Source organism: Rhinatrema bivittatum, chromosome 9 (assembly GCF_901001135.1).
Source record: "Rhinatrema bivittatum chromosome 9, aRhiBiv1.1, whole genome shotgun sequence".
Taxonomy (NCBI): domain Eukaryota; kingdom Metazoa; phylum Chordata; class Amphibia; order Gymnophiona; family Rhinatrematidae; genus Rhinatrema; species Rhinatrema bivittatum.
This window is the reverse complement of record NC_042623.1, coordinates 162,752,655-162,774,805: the sequence shown is the minus strand read 5'-3', so window position 1 is coordinate 162,774,805 and position 22,151 is coordinate 162,752,655. Positions and strand designations below refer to the sequence as shown.

General features: G+C 46.1%; 1 protein-coding gene across 8 annotated transcripts in view; it reads left to right on the top strand.

Annotated features, from left to right (window-relative positions):
• Positions 1-22,151, top strand: part of DGKD (diacylglycerol kinase delta) — a 206,032-nt gene that overhangs the window by 132,319 nt on the left and 51,562 nt on the right. For 7 of the 8 annotated variants that reach the window (XR_003858538.1, XR_003858537.1, XM_029615076.1 and 4 more), the window contains 5 exons: positions 2,863-2,973; positions 9,220-9,316; positions 10,055-10,162; positions 10,358-10,471; positions 14,739-14,873. Coding sequence is in view for 6 of the 8 variants with exons in the window: in XM_029615076.1 (XP_029470936.1) it covers positions 2,863-2,973; positions 9,220-9,316; positions 10,055-10,162; positions 10,358-10,471; positions 14,739-14,873 (565 nt within the window). In the remaining 2 variants the exon portion in view is untranslated. The remainder of the gene's footprint in view (positions 1-2,862; positions 2,974-9,219; positions 9,317-10,054; positions 10,163-10,357; positions 10,472-14,738; positions 14,874-22,151) is intronic. The other variant, XM_029615077.1, reaches the window with a different exon arrangement.

Below are 22,151 nucleotides of genomic sequence, written 5' to 3'. Positions count from 1 at the left end.
TGTAACCTGCAGTGTTGGAAAACTTAAAAGCCCTGACATTCCCCAGACATGCTCCCACCGTGAAATCTCCATGGATTCCAACATTCTAAAAGCTGAATTTATCAAACCAGGTAGGAAATGACAATTATAGAGAATAGGAGTGCTATAATGGTTATCCCTGGAGCCAACTAACAAGGAGGAAGATGGAATACAGTGCGCTCAGCAGAGCGCACTCTATAACCCGCAGTTGGATGCGTGTTGTACAGGCGCTAGCTAATCCCCTTATGCAATAAGGGGAATAGCGCCTCTACAACGTGCATCCAACGTGGAGTGAAACTAATAGCGCTCATCACATGCAAATGCATGTGAATGAGGCTATTAGCTATTCACTCCCAATGCAAAAAAAAAAAAAAAAGTGTGTCTAGGAGCACGCCTGCCTGGAGTTAATTTCTGAGTGCTACTAAAACTAGTACAGAAAACAGAAAAAACTGCTTTTCTGTACTGCCTCCTACTTAATATCGTTGGGATATTAAGTAGGAGGAAAAACCCTTTAAAAAAAAAAAAAAAAGTTAAAAAAAAACATTGGCAGTTGGGTGCAGGAAGCGGACGCTCAGTTGACAAGAGTCCATTTCCTGAACCCCTGGCACATGCACAGGTTAGGTAAATGGACGCTGATAAATTCAGCGTCCATTCTCTGAGGCTACCAGCACCAGAAGGAGTGTATAAATCAATATTAAAGTGTCGGGCACTTAATATTTATTCACTCCTTCACTTATTGCCCATTGGTCTTTTTCACTGACATGTGATAGTAAAGGGACCAATCGGCAATAAGTGAATGAGTGAATAAATTAATATTAAGTACCCGGCACTTTAATATTGATTTATACACTCCTTCTGGTGCCGGTAGTCAGGTTGGGAGAATGGACGCTGAATTTATCAGCGTCCATTTTCCTAACCCATGCATGTGTGCTGGTTAGGAAAACCAGGAGGGGGGGGCACCCCTGGGCCTCCCCCTCCTGACATCCTGGCTCTGGTTCTGCAAAAGGGGTCAGAACAGGTGGAGTCGCTGAAATCGGGACCTCAGTGTCTTCTTCAGAAATGCCGGCATCCGAGTCAGAAAACAAAATGGCTGCCGTTCCCGTGCTCAGAGGGAACGGGGCCTGCCGCTTCCTGGCCGCGCGGTCTTGTCCTCGTGCGGCATCCCCCTGAAGAGAGCTGTCCTCCCCATCGGGGAGGCAGCTCGCGCAGTGCCCCTCCCGCGAAAGCCGTCCCCCCTGACGGCCGCAGGTTACACAGGCCACCGATCGCGGCATCGGAGTTCGAGGGGGAGGGGCGAGCGCACGCGGCAAGATCCTTGGCGGCTGGCTGCAAAGGTACCCGGACCGGCCCCCCCACCGACCCGAAGGCGCCGTCGGGGAATCTGGCTTCCCGGCGGTAGGCAGCCCCGGGGAATGTTACTTCGCGGGGCCGCGGGTCGGGATCGTCTCACCCCACTGGTCCGGAGCAGTCCACAGCAACGGCGAAGCACAGCTAAGAGGAAGGTAAGGCTGAAATTAAAAAGCACACACTTACCCCACAACAGTTTAGAGAAAGAAAAGACAGAAGGGATAAGCGAGGGAGACAGACCTGTCAGCAAGCCACAGGAAAAGAGAATCAAGAAACTCTCCCAGGCTTAATGCCGCCCTCCTGCCTAAATAAATATTATTATTATTATTTTTTTACTTGATCCCTCAGGAATAGAACAAAAACAAGAGCCTAGAACACTAAGCTAAGGTGCTGGGGACTACACGGTCCCCTGCTCACATCTGCTGGAGTCAGAAAGATACTGAGAATTGAGGCAAGGGAGGTGAGGTTATATAGGACCTCCCCTAGAAGTTTTTGTTCTAACTCCATCTGCTGGACGGGGGACATAACCCACCATCTGGACTGATCTATGGTACTACAGGAACGAAAATTAGCAGGTAAGGAATAATTTTCTTTTGCTTTCCAGCTAGAATTTAGACAAAGTAGCTGAAAATGTCGGTTTTGCCATTTAGACAGATAAGTTTTAAGTTATCCGTCTAAATTGGTTTTTGAATATGGACCTCAAAGTGGCTTCATGATATGGAATGTCCACATGAAATTTCATGTATGCTCGGAAAAGCTTTTCAGAACTCTTAGAGACCGGCCATGTAAGCAGCATCGGATGATGAAACTCACTTGTGTGGCTGATTATCCTGCTTTCCTCAGAGAACATTTGTCACAGGTAAGCAAATTTGCTATCTGTGTCTTAAGAAGAAAAGGGTTTATATGAGGGATGGGGTACACAAAGAGGAGGGGGAAGACCATATAAGAGCCAGGACTCCAAAATAAAGGGTCTGCAAATAGAAAGAGAGCACGAGGCTACGTGAGGGATGGAGTCCTAGAGAAAAAGAAAAGGACCATGTGAGGCAAGGGGCCCAAGATAGAGGTGAGATGAGGTTGTTCAAATGACAACAAAGCTGCAAAGCTTGGCTGCCCCAGAGAGGGGAGCTTTGTGTTTGGTCTGGATAGATGAAGGGTCAGTTCAACAACCGTGAGAACTGTGGCCTCCAATACAGAGGAAAACCATGAGAAATCTCATACTGAGTAAGGGCAGGGAGGGAACCCTTGCCAATGGGATGAGAAGCGTCACACGTTGAAAGAGGTCCTGTGTGACGTGTATATCAGAGAAAGAGATTGTACAGAGAGCAGCAGTTGTGTGACTGTGGAAAGAGAAAGTGGCACTCAGAGAGAGAGGAATGAGGGTGGGGACCCTAGAGAGGTCCTACATTCTCAGTTGTAATTCCAGGTCCAAGACCATACAGTGAAAGACCTTGTATGAGGAATATAAATTAATTTATTTTTTTAATTTAAATTTTATAGTGAATGCTACACTGAAAAGTGTGTCATGAACAATTATTTTGGAATTGGATTGGATGCCAAGATTTCTTTGGACTTTAACAACAAGCGTGATGAGCACCCTGAAAAATGCAGGTATGAGTGCTAGGGCTGAGGGGCTTTTAGAGTACTATTTCCCAGCCTTTTCAAGCCCATGGCACACGTACATTAACAAAACTGGTGTGTGGCACCGCAGCCTCCATGGAGCAAGCAGTGTAGACATGATGAGGCCTCATATGGCCAAAAGAAAAAAAAAAGGGACATGCTGAAAGCCCCACCAGTCTCTTCCAAATGTTAAAATAAAGGGAGAGAGGGAGCAGGACAATCATGAACCTGTAACAATGGAGCAGCATACAAGTAGCTTTTGAAATTAGTTGGTGTCCCTGTGCTATGGCAGCTCCCCAACACCACCAGCTTTAATCAGATACGGTTACATATATACACACACATAAATTCAGATGGGTAGTATTTTTTTTTTGGGTGAGCCTTCCTCCCAGGGGACTGGTTCTTTGGGGAACCATTCCCTATTCGGTCGAGGTGGACCATTTGAGGTCCAGTTTGTTCCTTGGGGTATAAATCTGGTGGTCCAGATCCCTCCCCTCACGAGGCCAGCCATGTGGCTTTCAGCCCTTCTTTTTTCACAGGGTTTTTTTCTCTCCTTCTAATTCAGGAACTGAGTTGAGCTGGACAGCTCCTCTCAGCTGCAGGGGAGAAACTTCCCTCTTAGCTTTTTTGTTAATTTATTAAAGTTTAAAAAAAAAAAAGAAATCGGCTGCTGGTAAGGCTCCGGGGTGACTCCCCCCCCCCCCCCTCCCTCCATGGTTCGTGCTGATTTTTTTGCTTAGATTTTTGCTCTTTAACTTTTTTGTTTTCTGTTGGCATGGTTCACGGCTCGGCTTGCGTGTTCGCGTGTGGGGCGGTCCCGGCGCGACTTAGCAGGGCAGGCCTTTGTTTCGGGTGCATTTCAGGGGGGGGGAGGGGCCCTCTCTCTCTCTCTCTCCTCTTGGGAGTCTCAAAACATCAGCGGCTCTGTAAACATGCGGCTGCCGCGATCGGGCCCGTTTCTGAAGCTTCTAGTGCCTCTGGCTCTGCCAGCTCCCTCGAGACAGCAGCGGCATCCATTTTACCACCGGATTCGCGCACGCCGCCATTTTCAGAGGGGGAGGGAGATTTGCCTCTGCAGCTTTCCCCGGTACACCCCGGGCCCTTTGAGGGGCAGGGGCCCTCTGGTGGTACAGATCTACAGGCTCCCTTACCCCAAGGGCCTGGGGGAGACCAGATCCCCACTTTTCCCGTGGGTTCGCACCCTTTTTCCCCGGGTTTCATTCTCCTGCTGCACCAGGCCTATCTGGTGCAGCAGGAAGGGTTAGGGGGTCTGCAGCCTCCTGGGGCCGACTCAGGGTCCACGTGGCTGCGGGACCCTGTTTTCCCTTGGGTGCCTAGCCCGGGAGGGGCAACAGGGAGCTTACAAGTCCCAGTCTGTCTGGCAGGGGCTGCGGCAGCGACGAGGTCTGCAGCACAGGATCTGGCGGCCCTGACATAGATCAAGGGGGTGACGTAGGGATGCCGTCAGTGATCGAGTGGGATGATCCTAAAATTCTCCGGTTATTCCGGAGGGAGGAGCTGGACTTTCTGCTTCCTCTTGAGGAGCTTGGTTTAAAAGCTCCTCAGGAGGTTACGGAATTAGATGGGGCAGATCCCATCCTGGACAGCCTTCGGGCCCCCCCCTTCTGCATTCCCCTATCACAGGTCGGTGCGGCAGTTAGTGGAGCATGAGTGGGATTCCCCGGACTCCGGTTTGAGAGTGGGGAGAGTTATGGCTAAGCTCTAACCCTTGCTGGAACAGACGTTTGAACTTTTTGCGCTGCCGCAAGGGGACGCGGCGGTTTCCGCAGTCACTAAGAAGACTACAATCCTGGTGCAGGGGGCCGCAGCACTGAAGGATGTCCAGGATCGTAAATTAGAGTTACACCTCAAAAGGATTTTTGAGGGGGCGGCGTTGGGCCTCCAGGCCACCATTTGCTCCGGTTTTATGCAACGGGCATGTTTACGCTAGGTGCAGAATTTCCAGGATGGCCAAACTGGTTCCAACACGTCTAATGCTGACCGCATGGAGGCGCCAGTCGCAAATGTGGCGGATGCGCTGTATGACTTGGTGCGTTCGCTGTCTCTTGTGATGAGTTCGTCGGTAGAGGTCCAATGTTTGCTGTGGCTCCGTCACTGGTCAGCGGATGTATCCTCTAAGGCTCAGTTAGGTTCCTTGCCTTTTAAGGGCCATCTCTTGTTTGGGGAACAGCTGGAACAGCTAATCAAACAATTAAGTAAAACTAAGATATATAAATTACTGGAGGATAAGCCTAGAAATCGCATGGGGTTTCAGGTCCGTTTTTGGGACAACAGGCGGTCACGTCCTTCCAGAGGTCCTGTCTGGTCGCAGTCGCAGAAGTCTTTTCAACCGTGGGGCTCGAATTGGGGTCAGTCCTTTCACAGCGGATGAAGGCCTTTCAGGGCTCCCTCAGCTGGGGGAGCAACTGTGGTCAAGTCCTCCCAGTGAAGCGAGGCCGGTCCACTCCACCGTTCCCTATATAGGGGGTCGGCTGGCAGACTTCTACGGGGAGTGGATCAAGATTACACAGGATCAGTGGGTTCTCTCAGTTATAAGAAACGGTTATGCGTTAGTGTTTGTACGTCCCATTCGCGACCTTTTCGTCGTCTCCCCCTGCGAGTTCTCGGCGAAGCATCGGGCGGTTCGGGAGACTTTGCCCAGGGAGGAGCTGGATATGGAACGTTATTCCATTTACTTCGTGGTGCCAAAGAAGGAAGGAAACTTATGTCCAGGTCTGTACTTGAAGAAGATTAACGTTGCTCTCAAGGTTCTACGTTTCCGGATGGAGACTCTCCAGTCTGTCATAGCGGCAGTGCGCAGCGAGGAGTTCTTGGCTTCCCTGGATTTGACGGAAGCGTAACTGCACATCAGTATGTGCCGGGATAATCAAAGATACCTCAGATTCATGATTCTCGGAAAACATTTACAGTTTTGTGCTCTTTTGTTCGGCCTAGCCATGGCTCTGAGGACTTTCCCTAAGGTGATGGTGGTGGTAGCGGCAGCCCTCAGAAAGGAGGGGATGCTGATTCATCCTTGACTGGCTCATCCAATGAAGTCAGAGGAACTTTGCAGACAGGCAGTGGAAGTGGTCTTGCACCATTTGAGATCCTTCGGCTGGGTTTTGAACCTGGCCAAGAGTCACCTTTTTCCTTCACAGGTTCTGGAGTTCTTGAACGCGTGCTTCGATACCCATGTGTGCAAGGTCTTTCTCATGGAGGAGCGGAGGTGCAGACGCAAGTTCGGCACCTGTTGGACACCCCAGTGCCCAGAGTCTAGGATTACTTGCAGGTCCTTGGTTCCATGGCCTCGATTCTGGAACTCGTCCCATGGGCATTTGCCCATATGAGACGTCTACAGAAAGCATTGCTATCCCGTTGGGATCCGATGTCAGAGCAGTTTCATCTCCTGCTGCTGTTTACGGAATTCGCCAGGTCCAGTCTTGGCTGTTGGCTTGCGCGGGACCATTTGGGGCGTGGGGTGGATCTCAAAGTGCCTTGATGGATGGATGGTAGCAACTACCGACGCCAGTCTCACCGGTTGAGGGGCTGTATGTCAGTCCCAGTCAGTACAGGGTCGATGATCTACAGAGGAAGTGACTTGGTCCATCAATCATCTAGAGACAAGGGCGGTGTAATTGGCTCTACAAAGATTTCTTCCACTTCTGCACAACTGGGCAAAGTCCTGTCGGACAATGCGACAACGGTGGCCTACATCAACCGTCGGGGAGGAACCGAGAGTCAGCTCTGGAAATGGCGATGATGATGGAAAAGCATTTGGCCTTGATAGCAGGGTCCAACAATGTGCAAGCAGATTTTCTCAGTCAGCAACAGTTGGATCCCGGGGAATGGGAGCTATCAGGGAATGCAATGGCCCTCATTTCTCGCAGATGAGGTACTCTTCACATGTATCTGGTGGCAGCTCAGAGGAAAGCCAAGGAGATGCCTTCTTCAGTTGCAGAAGAGAGCGCAGAGCAGAGGGGGTTGATACCCTGGTGCTCCCTTGGCCATACGACGTTCTGATCTACGTGTTTCCTCCTTGACCTCTGGTGGGCAAGGTTGTAAGGAGAATAGAGGTTCATCCAAGAAAGATGATTCTCATGGCTCCAGAGTGGCCACGAAGGCCTTGGTTTGCGGATCTGGTCAACCTAGCGGTGGACAGCCCCCTGAGGCTGGGCCATCTACTAAATCTTCTAAGACAGGGCCCTATATTTTCAGATCAAGCAGATCACTTTTGTCTAGTGGCTTGGATTTTGAAAGGAGGCAATTAAGGAAGAAAGGATATCCGGAGGATGTTATTTCTTCTCTGCTGTGAGCTCACAAGACCTCTACTTCCTTGGCATATGTCCGGGTTTGGAGAGTCTTCGAGTCTTGGTGTGTGGAGCCAGGGGGTTATTCTTTGGTGAGCATCAGTGGCGCAGATTCTGGCTTTTTTTCAGAGAGGGCTAACAAAAGGTTTGTCCTTTAGTTCCCTGAGCAGTGCAGGTGTCAGCCTTGGACTGCTTACGGGGCAAGATTCATGGAGCAACTCTGGCTGCACATCCAGATGTGGTGTGTTTTCTTTGCAGGGCAAAGCATTTGAACCCCTTTGTTCGTAAGGTGTGTCCTTCCTGGAGCCTTAATTTGGTCCTCAGGGGTATGTTTGACGTGCCGTTTGAGTCTCTTAAGGGGGTCATCATAAAAAATCTGTCTCTCAAAGTGTTTTGGTTTTTTTATAGCGATTTGTTCAACCAGACGGGTGTCTGAGCTTCAAGCCCTGTCATGCAGGGAACCTATTTTGTGGATTTCGAATTGTGGAATTTCACTCAGGACAGTTCCGTCCTTTCTACCGAAGGTAGCTTCAGCGTTTCACTTAAGTCAATCAGTGGAGCTTCCAGCCTTTACAAATCTGGAGATTGATACGCCTCATGCAAGGGATTTGAGACATCTGGATGTCATAAGGGCCTTGTTGCGGTATCTAGAGGTCACAAATGGTTTCTGGCTGTCGGATCACCTTTTTGTGCCATGGAGTGGTGCAATAAAGGGTCAAAAAGCGTCAAAGGCCACAATAGCACATTGGTTGAAGGAAGCCATTGGTTCCGCATATATCTGTCATGGTTGTCCTGTCCCAGAAGGTTAAGAGCTCATTCTACCCATTCACAGGCGGCCTCCTGGGCAGACTGCCAACTGGTTTCGCCGCAAGAGATTTACAAGGCGCCTACTTGGAAATCTTTACATACCTTTGCCAGACACTACCGATTGGACATCAACATTTTTGGTAGAATTGTTCGTTGAGCGGGACTCTCACAGTCCCACCCAGATTAGGGAAGCTTAAGTACATCCCAGGAGTCTGGACTGATCTGGGTACATACAGGGAAAGGAAAATTGGTTCATAACTGCTAATTTTTGTTCCTGTAGTACCACAGATCAGTCCAGAGTCCTGCCCGGGGGGAAGAGGAGTTTTGGAGAGTCTGCTTAATCTGTCTTCTTTGATAGTACTGAGTAAATCTGAAGACTGGCACAGGTTTCTCATTAGTCCTGTTAAGACGTATTTTAAATTTAATTGTAGATATAGTAGAGGTAATTGGTTAAAAATCGTTTTGATTAAGTATTTTCTGCTTGGGTACCGTTAAATACTGAGGAGATGCAGGTGGCACACCGGGTTAAGAGGCGGTGCCTACAAAACTTTCTCTGTTTCCATATGCTGGAAGGGAGGCAAAACCCAGGAGTCTGGACTGATTTGTGGTACTTCAGGAACGAAAATTAGCAGGTAAGAACCAATTTTCCTAAGCAGGACTTGGTTATCCATACCCTGCATGCCGCCTGTTAATTTTCACACTTTGGGGCACATGCTGTAGCTAGGAATGAGAGACATGCATGAACATTTAAGAGCCACCAATGGTGTCTTTTGTTGCTGTGAGATGCTGAGAGTAAAGCCCAGGGTTGTTCTGGACATGAACATCAGGCAGTGATTACTTTTCTATGGCACACCTGTCGAGATCTAATTGCACACTGGTGAGACCTGATTAAATAGAGTTTGTTTTAAGAAGATACACACTCCTGTGGGGAATATAAGGGATTAAAGTTTCCCCACATGCATGTTCCTTCTGGACTGCCCTCCTGCGGGATTAGAGCGGGTGTTGTATTTGCTCAGGATATTTGATTGCTGCTTTCATAATTACCAATCTAAGTTTTGTGAGCAAAGCTTAGAGTTGTTTCTGACTGTCTTATGTTAATCTCTTTACTGTACTCTTCTTTCAGAAGTCGTACAAAGAACATGATGTGGTATGGAGTGCTGGGAACCAAGGAACTGCTACACCGCACCTACAAGAACCTGGAACAGAAAGTGCTGTTAGAGGTGAGAGGACTAGTTGCAAACCTAAAGCCCTCTCTATCATCAGTACGGTCAGTCTCTTGAGTCTGATCACGCCCTATCATTGGGCATCTCAAATGAAGCCATCAGTGTCATCAGCATGCTCAGTACCTCAGTCCAAGCTGTATCCTCAGCTCTCAAATTAGGCCAAATCATCCTTGCCCTCAGTCCTTCAACCACAGCCCCTTTATCATCAGTACAATCCTTTCCTCAGCCCAAGACCCCTCTTTCATTCATGTCTCTAAACCCAGAATCTACATTCTGCTTTGCTACCATGTCCTTAGTCAAAACATCTCTATCAACCCAATTCTGCTGTCATTGCCTTTGCTCTGTCACTGCCTATATTTCCAGGCACTGTGCCCAGACCCTACTCTGTCATCCCCGCCTCTGCTTTCATTCACTCTGCTCAAACCCTGTACTTTTACCAGCAATTTCCAATTTTAAACTGGTAAACATGTATTTCAAACACTGGCTAATATTGTAATCACTCGTGAGGTGCGTCCTAGGACAGCGAGTTTAAAATTGTTTGCTTCTAACCAGCGTGTCTGATACAAACTTCCTCTTCCTTCTTTGCTCTTTTAACCCATTGCATTCCTGTGTTATTTTCATGCCTTGTTCTTTCTCTTGATTGTGCTTGTATTCCTTCCCTCTCTTCCTTTACTAGTTCTCTCTTTCTTTCCCTGATGACCGGTTCTTGTTTTTTCCCCTTTCCTTGCTTTTCAGTGCGATGGGCGTCCGATCCCCTTACCCAGCCTGCAGGGAATCGCGGTTCTGAACATCCCTAGTTATGCGGGAGGCACCAACTTCTGGGGAGGCACCAAGGAAGATGATGTGAGTATTCCCTGCAGTGGTAATGTGGAGAGAGGCTCGGGAGCCAGGCTTTTACTCATTTCTCCAGAGCCCTGTGTATATAATGTTTTGAGTGTTTGGTTTTAGGGCGTTCCCCTCTTAACGCTCTCATTTCTTCCACCTTCCTGTCTCTCATCGGTCTTGTCTGTCCTGCTTTCCCCTCTCTCTCTCCTCCAGACCTTCGCAGCGCCCTCCTTTGATGATAAAATCCTCGAGGTGGTTGCGGTGTTCGGCAGCATGCAGATGGCTGTATCTCGAGTGATCAGGCTACAGCATCATCGTATTGCACAGGTACGCAGTCACAATCTCTGCATAGGGGCCCCTGTAGCCTACGAGTACACAACTAAATGCTGTACACAGAGATTCTGTATCATGCATGTACACAGTCACAGTCTTTGCACAAAAACCTTGAGGTCCATGTTGAAAAGCTATTTAAATGGATAACGCAAAAACATTATCTAGCTAAATGGCAAAGGTGGCATATTCAGCCATTTATCTAGCTGAATTATAGCCGGATAAAAAGGGGGCATTTTGGAGAGGGGCTGAGATGTCCAGCTAACCTAGCTGAATATCGGGTATCTGTGTGGCCAGATAACTTTACAGATAACTGGCTATATTCAAAAGAGTATAGCCAGTTAAGTAATGCTATAAAATTTTAAAAAAAATCGCTGGCTTACAGGCCCTAACCAGATCCCCTCCTCCCTTTATTTCAGCTTCAAAGGCTCAGCCCTGCCAGGCCAAGCCTGCCCACCCACCCCTCAAATCAGCGGTATCTCAAAATGGAAAAAAAATAGAGCCCGGGGTCATGCCTCATCCCCTCCCCCAACCCCCACTCTCCAGGTTCCTGTTTTTTTTTTTTTTTTTTTTTAAATAATCTTCATTCCAGAATTGGCCTCTCCCTTGTACTTGCAATCTTGCGGCCTGGATTGTAGCAGTATCCTACTGCAATCCTGGCCCAGCACATCTGCGTTGCCTAGCAGTAGTTGCCAGACAAGGGAGACGCAGCTGCGCTGGATCAGGATTGCAGTAGGATGCTGCCACAATCCGGGCCACAAGAAAACTTTGCTTGCAGGTACAAGGGGGTGGAAGGGATAGGGTTAGGGTGGGAACGGAAGGCCGAGCCTCTTAAGAGAGTTATTAAAAAAACAAAACAAAAAAAAAAAACCAGCAAGCAGGAGCAAGGTGGGGGGAGAAGAAATGAGGCATGACCCCCGACCCTATTGTTTTTCTAATCTGAGTTGCCACAGATTTAAGGAAGGGGGGCAGGCTTTGCCTGGTAGGGCCTATCAGCCCGCAATCTTTTTTTTTTTTTTTTAAATTTTACAGCACTACTTAACCAGCTATATTCTTTTGAATAAGGCTGGTTATTTATCTGGCCACAAAAGGCTGGATAACTTTAAACATAAATGGTTATGCTTAAAGTTATCCAGCTACTGGTAACCAGGTAGGTTTTAAAAAGGGATATTTAGTGGGATGTTTATCCCACTGAATATTCAAGACAAGTTATCCTGCTAAACTTAGCTGGATAACTTGGCCACCAAACGCCCCCCTCATGTTCTACAAATGCATAGTCACAATATCTGCACATGTACCCTGTTTTACAAACACACACAGCCACATGGTCTGTGTAAAGGCCCTGTATTCTGTGGCTCTAGGCTCTGCACAGACACCCTATATTATATTCTACAGTACATAACCACGAAATGTACACCAGGATCCTCTGTCCATAGGCATTACAGCTACATACTGTATACGAAGATCCTAAATCTCAAATATACACAGACAAGTTTTGGAGAGGGAGCATACATCCCACAGGTATACAGTCAAGCATTGTGTAACGATGCCATGTCCCACAAGTATCCAGTCTCAGGTTCTGAACAGATATCCCATAGTGCACAGATGGGCAGATTTATGGTTGTGCAGGGATTGTGTATTCTGCAGGAGTACAGTCATGAGCTCTGCACAGAGATCCCATAAAAACATGCTGATAAAGATGACTTGGTCTCCCTCCTCCATTCTCTAAGGTCTATTTGTGTATGCCCCATGCTTTCTTGTACGCTGACACTGTTTTAGTTTCTAACACCTCTGCTGGAAGTCTGTTACAAGTATGCACCACTCTTTCTGTGAAAAAATATATTCTCATGTTTCTTTTCATTCATTTTCATATGACCCCCATAGTCTTTTAACTTTTCATTCCTTAGAAAAAAATACTGTTTCCTGGTATCTTATTAAAGCCTGCTAGATATTTAAAATTTGTATCATATCCCTCCTTTTCCTTCTTGAAATTAAGAGATCCATATTCAGAAAGCATTTAGCCGGCTAACTCAGAAGTTAGCCGGCTAAATGAGTATTTGGGCACTTATCCGGCACAAGTTAGTGGCGTTCGGGGCATAACTGGGAGAAGTTGAGTTAGCCAGCTAACTCTGATATTCAGTTAGCTGGCAGACTCAGCTGGCTACGTCGGGTTGGGCCAAATAGCTTGCTAAACTTAGGCAGCTCTAGTTAGCCGGCTAACTTTAAGATAGCCGGCTATATTCAGTAGTGCGGTTTCACTATTTAATATACCTCCAGAGTTAGCCGGATAGGTTTATCCAGTTAACTTTGCTGGCTGGACTGTGTCTGAATATGGACCTCTAAATCTTTTGCTTTTTTACTCTCTCTGAGGGTAACTTTCAAACTGTGTGCAGCTATGTAAAGTCTGTGGGTACTTTTTACCTACACACTTCACCTCAGATTTGAAAGGTAAAGAAAAATGGGTTGGAAAAAATATGCGCGCAGACCTGCATCGGCTGTTTGTGCAGGAACGATTTCCAGCAAAAGTGTTCGTGTAAGTGCTAACTCCTTCCTACCTCCATCTCCAAAAAGACCTCCTCTGTCGGAGTAAAAGGACCTGTGTAGTGGCACTACGCGCATATTTTTATATACAGAGAGACCGGCAAATCTGAGGCCATTTCTGCAAGTAAAACACTGTTTTATCTGAGGAAATGCCTTTGAAAGTTTCCGCCTCTCTATATGGCTTAAAGTGCAGACCATGTACCATTTTGTTGGTCCTTCCTTGATTTTCCTCCGCCTTATCAATGTCCTTTTGCAGATATGATTTCCAGAACTGCACACATTTCTCAGGGTTTGGTCTCACCAGAGACTTTTCGAGGTCTTCCTTCTAGTGATACCTCTCTTTATACACCCAAGTATGCTATTAGCTTTCCCAACTGCTTTATCATACTGACTATCTTAGAACATAACACAAACATAAAACATAAGACATGCCATACAGGGTCAGAGCAAAGGTCCATCAAGCCCAGTATCCTGTTTCCAAGTCACAAATACCTGGCAGGATCCCTAATGGTTTATGGACTTTTCCTCCAGGAACTTGTTCAAACCTTTTTTAAACGCTACACTACACTAACAGCTTTCACCACATCTTCTGGCAATGAGTTTCAGAGTTTAATTATACATTGGGTAAAAAAATATTTTCTCTTATTAGTTTTAAATGTATAACTTAGTATCTTCATTGTGTGTCCCCTAGTCTTTGTAATTTTTGAAAGAGTAAACAACCGATACATGTTTACTCATTCTACTCCACTCATTATTTTATTGACCTCTACCATATCTCCCTTTAGCCATCTCTTCTCTATCTGAAGAATTCTAACCTCTTTAGCTTTTCCTCGGTGGAATCTGCTTTATCTTTTTGGTCTCACTTCTCTGTGTGCCTTTTCTAATTCTGCTATATCTTTTTTGAGATGTGGTGACCAGAACTGCACACAGTACTCGAGATGAGGTTGCACCTTGGAACAATATAGAGGCATTATAATAATCTCTGTTTTATTCTCCATTTCTTTCCTCATAATCCTTAGCATTCTATTTGCTTTCTTGACTGCTGCTGCACATTGGGGAGAAGATTTCAATGTGTTATCAACAATGCTTAGATTCTTTTCCTGAGTGGTGACTCCTAATGTGAAACCTTGCATTGTGTAGCTATATTTTGGGTTACTCTTCCCTAAGTGCAGTTGTTCACATTACATTTCATTTGCCATTTGCATGCCCAGTCTTCCAATTTTGCAAGATTCTCTTGCAATTTCTCACAATCGTCTTGTGATTTAACAACTTTGAACAATTTTGTGTCATTGGTATATCTGATCACCTCACTCATTGTTCCCTTGTCCAGGTCATTTATAAATATGTTAAAAAGCAGTGGTCCCAGAACAGATCCCTGGGGCACTCCATTATTCACCTTTCTCTACTGAGAAAATTTTCCATTTAGACCTACTCTCTTATCTTTTACAATAGGACACTGCCCAATATCCCATTACTTTTTAATTTCCTAAGAAGTCTCTCATGAGACTTATTTGGTTCTTCCCCTCCAACTCTCTTATCTTTTATACTGCACTAGTACACAAATATAAGCTGTAGGATTTCAGGTGTGTTGTATGAGTTCATATTGTACTTTTGAAATACTACAGGTAGTTTAATACATTATCTTGTGATATCAAGCTACACAGCTGTAGAAACTAAGCTGACGATGCATAAACAGCTTCTCTCCATCCACATGTTCTCACAGTGTCGAATGGTGAAGATCACAATCCTGGGAGATGAAGGTGTGCCTGTGCAGGTGGATGGAGAGGCCTGGATTCAGCCACCAGGATACATTCGTATAATCCACAAGAATCGAGCACAGACTCTAACCAGAGACAGAGTAAGAGAAAGAACATTCTGCTTCGGGTCAATTAATTATATCCCCCAGAAAAGTGGCAATGTAATTACACACATATTCTCTGCCCTCAGAGAGGAAATGAGTTAGTTACATCCCTTCTTGGGATTATAAACCCCCAACACTCAGAGGCAGCAAAATAATTACCCATACAGATATTCCCTGTACATACCTGGATCAGTCCAGACCGTGGTTGAGCCTCCTGTCCAGCAGATGGAGACAGACTAAAACTGAAAGGGTATCCCATATCAGGACAGAGCCTACCCTGCATCCCTTCAGTATTCGTCTATCTCCAGCAGATGCAGGCAGCTGAACCTGCGGTTCCCCTTCTTATCTTTTCCCTGAGGGGATCTTATACCATTTGTTTTACAGGATCAAGCAAGTATTAGCTCTTGTCTATATTAAAAAAAAAAAAAGAGGAGTTACAGTTGAAAGATTTCTATCTGTTTTTCTAGGAGACAGTCCTGTCTCCTCGCTCTGGTGGGGGCCTAGGGGGGCTTGCCCCTTGAAATCTTCAGCTTAGGCTCCCATTCCCGGTGACCTTCTGGGAAGATACTGGTGGTCCAGTCAATCCCTCTTGGCTAGCTGTGCACTTAGGGCCGGGGATTGGAAAGTTTCCCCCTGCACTGCTGTGTTTATAAAAAAAAAAAGGAACATTTTTTTAAACTGAGCCCTATTTACTACATTTGAGAACCATGGACAGCTCTGGCAGTGTTCAGTCTCTGCCTCCGCTGACTGGCCGGCACAGCTCAGCACAGTTCAGTTTATTTTTTTCCTCACAGCGATTTTTTTTCTGAACGCTGATGCTGCGTTCCTGCATATGTAGTGCCTGCGGAGAGCCTGCCACGAGGCTTTCCCGCACAGGTCTCTGCTCCGGGTGCCTGCTGGGTGGAGAGGGCCCCTCCTCGGCACCCCCAACTACTGCAACCCGGGGACGAGCTGCACGCCACGTGGCCAGGCCGTTCCCAACCCAAAAAACCACGGGAACGGCGGCCATTTTGGAAACAGGCTCAGATGCTGAAACGGGGCTGCAGGAAGAAGGTGAGCCCAATTCTTTGATTTCTCCACCCGATTTGAGCCCGCCTCATTCCCTGGAGGGGGTATCTGACTCTTTTTCTCAGTCTTCAGAAGCTGGATCCGGGGAAGTGAAAGCTGTCAGAGGAGGCGATGGCTCTGATATGTCGCTGGTGGGGTATTCCCTGCCTGGACTTGATGGCGTCATGGAAGAATGCCAAGGCGCCTCGGTTCTTCAGTCGCAGAAGAGAGCATGAGACTGAGGGCATAGATGCTCAAGTTCTACCTTGGCCCCAAAGGATTCTACTTTACGTGTTCCCTCTGTGGCCTCTAGTGGGAAAGCTGATACGATGAATAGAAAATCACCCCGGAGAAGTGATTCTGGTGGCACCAGAGTGGCAGAACCCGGTCAACCTGGCAGTGGATGGCCCGGGGTGTCTCGCACATTTTCCGAAGCTGTTTCAGCAGGGTCCAGTATTTTCAGATTGGGCAGATCGCTTCTTGGCTTTTGAGAGGAGGCATTTGAGAGAAAAAGGATATCCAGAGGATGTCATTACCTTCTTGTTGCAGGCTAGAAAGACTTCCACTTCCTTGTCATATATAAGGGTCTGGAAGGTCTTTGAGACCAGAGTCCTGCTGCACGGGTCAAGGAATAATTGCGACGTAGGCCTCAATAGCTCACATTTTGGCTTTTTTGCAGAAATATTTGGTGAAAGACTTGGCTTTTACCTCTCTTAAGGTTCAGGTTGCGGCCTTGAGCTGTCTATGAGGCGAGTGTCGTTGCATGTAGTGTCGTTCGCTGTTCAACCAACCTGGCTTCCTTCAAGGGGCAAAACATCTATGTCATCCTGTGCAGAAAATATGTCCCTCATGGAACCTCAATCTAGTCCTTAGAGGGTTGTGTGTAGCTCCGTTTGAACCTTTAAAAAGAGCAACGGTAAAGGATCACTTTGAAGGTGGTGTTTCTGGTAGCCATTTGTTCCCCTGAAAGATTTTGGAACTGCAAGTTTTGTTATGCAGAGAACCTTTCCTGAAGATCTCGGATTCTGGGATCTCTTTGAGGACAGTGCCCTCTTTTCTCTTGAAGGTTATGTCAGCGTTCCATTTGAACCAGACCGTGGAACTTCCAGATTTGGACGCAACTCCTCATGCTAGAGACTTGAAGCGAGCTTTGTTGCGTTACCTCTTTGTGCTATGGAGCGGTCCTAGGAAAGGGCAGAAGGCTTCAAAGTCCACAATAACAAGGTGGCTGAAAGAAGCAATAAGCTTGGCATATATCTGTAAGGGGCATCCGGTCCCAGAGGGATTGAGGGCCCACTTGGTTCGGTCTCAGGCGACTTCTTGGGCCATGTCAGCTGGTGTCGCCACAAGAAATTTGTTGGGCGGCTACCTGGAAGTCGTTGCACACTTTTGCCCAACATTATGGTTTGGATGTCCATGCCCCAGATATCATAGGCTTTGGGGAGAGTGTTCTTTGAGTGGGACTCTCACAGTCCCACCCTAATTAGGGAAGCTTGGGTACACCCAGGAGTATGGACTGATGCAGATATGAACAAGAATGGAAAATTGGTACTTTCCTGCTAATTTTCTTTCCTGGAATACCATGAATCAGCCCAGAGTTCCACCCTGGCTGTGGGGGAGAGTTCGCTCTTATTTCTGTCATGGTTCTATTGTATATAGGCTGCAGAGCTGCTTAGGATTGCAAATTTGTTCTGGTTTGGAGTTATAAAACGAAGAGAGTTTTCAAGTCGGGGTTTTTAGCCTTTATTTTGTTCCCCTTGCTCATTTGTGGGCGTTACTGGCATTTTCATAAGGACTGGTATGAGATAAATCTTGGCTTGGGTACAGGTCAATACTGAAGGGCTGCAGGTGGCACTCCGGGTTATAAGCCAGTGCCAGTGAAACTTTCTCTGTCTCCATCTGTTGGAAGGGATGCATAATTCCAGAAGTCTGGACTGATCTATGGTATTCAGGAATGAAAATTAGCAGGTAAGAACCAATTTTCCTTTCTGGTCATAGGGGGTCAGTTGACTCTTTTTTTACGAGGAGTGGTCCAAGATCACATCAGACCAGTGAGTCTTAAGCGTGATAAGACACTGTTATGCTTTAGAATTTGCTCATCCACAATGGGATTTGTTCATGGTTTCCACCTGCTTACCAATAAAAGAGCCAAAAGAAAAATTTGGTAAAGCAAAATGGAACTCATTTGACCCAGTATCCAAATTTGAAATAAACCAAATCATCACAAAAATCAAACCTGCTATCCACCCACTGGACCCTATACCTGCTAGTACCCTGAAAACATTGCAAAGTGTCATAACTCCAATATTCACAACAATAATAAACCACTCGCTAGCAGAAGGATTGGTCCCCGTTAGGGCAAAACAAGCTGTGATTAAACCAATCCTTAAAAATAAAACTGGTAGAATCAATGATTGGGACAATTACTGACCAATATCCAACCTACCTTTCATTATTAAAGTCCTAGAAAAAACAGTGTTATCACAATTAGAGAACCACCTAGAAGGCAATAATATACTATACCAAAACCAATTTGGATTCAGAAAAAATCGCTCAGCAGAAACCCTACTCATTTCCTTAGCCGATCCTGTACTTACAGGAGTTTGACAACAATGAATCATATATCCTGCTACTAGTTGATCTAACAGCAGCTTTCGACACAATTGACCATACCCTGCTATGCCACCAGCTGAGAAAAATTGGAATAGATGGAAAAGTTAACAAATGGTTCTCTTCCTTCCTAAAAGATAGGACATTCCAAGTCAAACTGGACAATCACATTTCTGACATCTTCTCATTTGATACAGGTGTCCCCCAAGGTTCAGCACTCTCGGCCACTCTATTTATTCAACATCTATTTGCTGCCTATATTCAGAGACGGCATACAATTCTACATCCCTTTCAATCAAACATTTGAAAAAACTGCATCGTCTCTGTCAACACATATGAAGGCAATACAACAAAAACTTTCTCAACTGAAACTAACTCTAAACTCCCAAAAAACTGAAATTGTGTGGTAAGGAGAGATAACACTATAATCAAACCACGAGTCCTAGACCTAGGAATTATTAATATTACTCCCTCAGATCAAGTATGGGACCTAGGAATACAGATTGATGAGAACTTCACTATGGAAAAGCATATAAGCAAATTAATCAAAACAGGATACTCCAAGCTGAGAATATTACATCTGCTGAAACCTTTACTAACAATACAGGACTTCCACACTGTCCTGCAAACTCTAATATTTTCAAACTTAGACTACTGCAACTCCCTATTACTAGGCCTGCCCTCAGAACTACTAAATCCAATTACTTCAAAATGCCTCTGCTAAACTCTTACTAGGGACTAGCACTGCATTGGCTTCCTGCACAATCCAGAATTCATTATAAAGTATTCAACATCATCAACATTAATAACCTATGCCTATTAGGAGTGTCGCTTCAACATTACACACCACAGAGAGCCTTAAGATCACAAAACAAAGGACTTCTAAAGGTGGCGTCTATTTAGAACACACACCAAACGCAAATAAGAGAACGAATGTTCTCTCTAGCAGGCCCCAAATTATGAAACTCTCTTCCAGAGTCATTACGTCTAATAACAGAAATAGTTTCAAGTGTAAGCTAAAAAATGGCTCTTTAGAAATGCATACAATTTAATGTAAAATCCCAAAATGCTGATAATTTCAATGTATCAGAGACAATGTTAGCAGAGCGAGTAATAAGGACCGAATGACGTAAAGTGTATTGTTAGTAGAATTAGAATCTGAATTTACTGTTGTGTCTATTTATAAAATGTATGAATATGTACTAGATTATATATTAGCTGATGAGTTGACCTAGAATATGTATGGATATGAATGAAAATTTGCATTTGCTGTTGTGTTGACAGCTAACAAAGTTTGTGGATGTTGACCAAGAATTTTAATGCTGACTTTGTAAACCATTGTGGTCTTCTTTTGGAACGATGGTATATAAAACTCCTAAATAAAAATAAATAAATAAAATGTCTTCAGGGTTCCAGCAGTGTCCTCGATGCAAGAGAGATGACCCCAAATGGATGCTGGTCCCACTTGGAGTAGATGGAACGTCTCTTCTGGTACTGGAAGACCGATCCATCAGTATCAGAATCATCAATTCTATTTATTCTTTCTGTTCTGCCTATAGCGAAAGAAAGTTCTAGGTGGATTACAATATAAAGTAAAACAATAAAACATAAATACAGAGCATTAAACATCAAAACAAATATAAACCATAACACAATTCATAATAAAATAAAATATAATATTAGGAATCAGAAATTGATGGACAACAGAGCTGCACCAATGGAGATGGAGTCATCATCAGTGGGGGAAATGGCTCCTTCAGTGCCGGTGGCAGATAGGGAACCTGGAGAGAGGCCATTGCCTAGTTCCTCCCAGTTGAAAAAAGCCTCTGGTTCAATCTCTTTGAACTTGACATGAAGGAAGACCGATGTTGAGTATTGAGGGAAACTGAAGAAGCACCAGCATTGGTCCCGGTGCCCATTATGGAGAGGTCCAGCAGCTGCCAAGAAACTCCCGCCCTGAAGTGACCCCTGCGCGGAGGAGACCTCATCCTCAATAAGTCCTGGGGGCTTGCCACAGTCTCCGCCTTTCCTGGTGTCAGCCACTGATCCTCCTCTTGATTCTGAAGAGGACATGGTCACGCCTCCTGCTTCCAATTCTGTATTGGCATCAGTGATCTTTGAGGAGGAATTGGAGAGACTCATCCAGCAGGCCATGGAAAAGGTACTGCAGATCCTCAGATCGAGTGGCACCTTCTGTTCTCAAGCTGCTGCTTGACTCATTGCAGGCACTTGTTGGCGCTGCCCAATCTGTCACTGAGATCTGGAGTTGGAGTTGGTGGCAGCTGACCCTACTGGTTATCCCCAGCTCCTTGGGAGAGGAAGCTTCCCTGAAGGGACAGGGTCCTGAGCTTACCGCTTGTCTGCTGGAGACAGAGCTCCCAGAGATCTCTCCCCTGCATATTGCAGTGGGTTGGAATCCTCATACTCCTGGGGATGCGGAAGTTCAGACAGTTCAGAAGCTGGATCGTCGACGGGCCTCCCCTCCAACCCCTCTCCTCCTTTAGACAAAAGGAAGTCCTCTACCTGAGGACCTCTCCTTTGCAAGTTTTGTATGGTTGATAGTGGACACCATCCCATTTACATTTCAGACAGAGGAAGAATCCAAGCACAAGATGTTGGATATCCTTCAGAATGTGAAGCCTCCTAAGGGAGGTCATAGCAGTCCCAGTGGATGAGATCCTTCAAAAGATACTATTGAGAACGTGGGAGAACACCGTCTCAGTGGCTTCCATGAACAAGAAGCCAGATGCGGTTTATCTCATCCAGTAGGCTCCCAGATTCGATAAGTGCCAGCTACCACACCTGTCTGTAGTGGTTGAATATGCTTTCAAGAAGACCATGTGTTCTAGAACCCACTTCTCGGTGCCCCTGGAAAGGGATCCTCTCACTATACATACTCTTGGGAGGAAAGTTTTTCAAGATGTCATGCTCATTGCCTGCATAATGGCTTACCAGTTTTTCACGGGTCAGTACATACAGGATATCTTGAAGCAGGTGCAGAAAGTGGCTGAGCAGCTTCCTCAGAAGCAGCAAGACATCCTTTAGTCACTGGTGACCAGTGGTCCCAAGGGCACAAATCATGGGGTCTGGTCAACCTACAATGTTTTTGAAGCGACATCAAGAGTTTCTGCCATTGGGATAGGGGCACATAGATTTACCTGGCTGCATGCTTCTGATCTCAGTGCAGAAAAGGCTTGCTGATGTGCAGTGTATTGAAGAGAATCTCTGGAGATTAAGGATGCAGTAGCACAAATTCATGATCATTGTGTGACGTTTCAGCAGCTCGCCACACCTGCTCTAGACCCACCCTCCTCATCCAGGAGATATCTGAGGTCAGGGCATAGGAGACACTTCTTTTACCTGAGTAGGCACTATCTTCTGCCCCCCCCCCCCCCCTTAGTTAGGTGCTCAGCAGACCCTTCGTAATCGCCTCCAGCAGCAGAAGGCACCTAAGCTCCAGATAGCATCCCGGCCAATACCTGGGATTTTGACTAGACTGTGGAGAGCAAAGCCAAAATCCCGTACCTTTCCTACCGGACATGCCTGTTGGGGTAGGCTACTGTTCTATGTGAATCGGTGGTAGAGTATAAACTTGGACACGGTCTGTGACATTGTCCG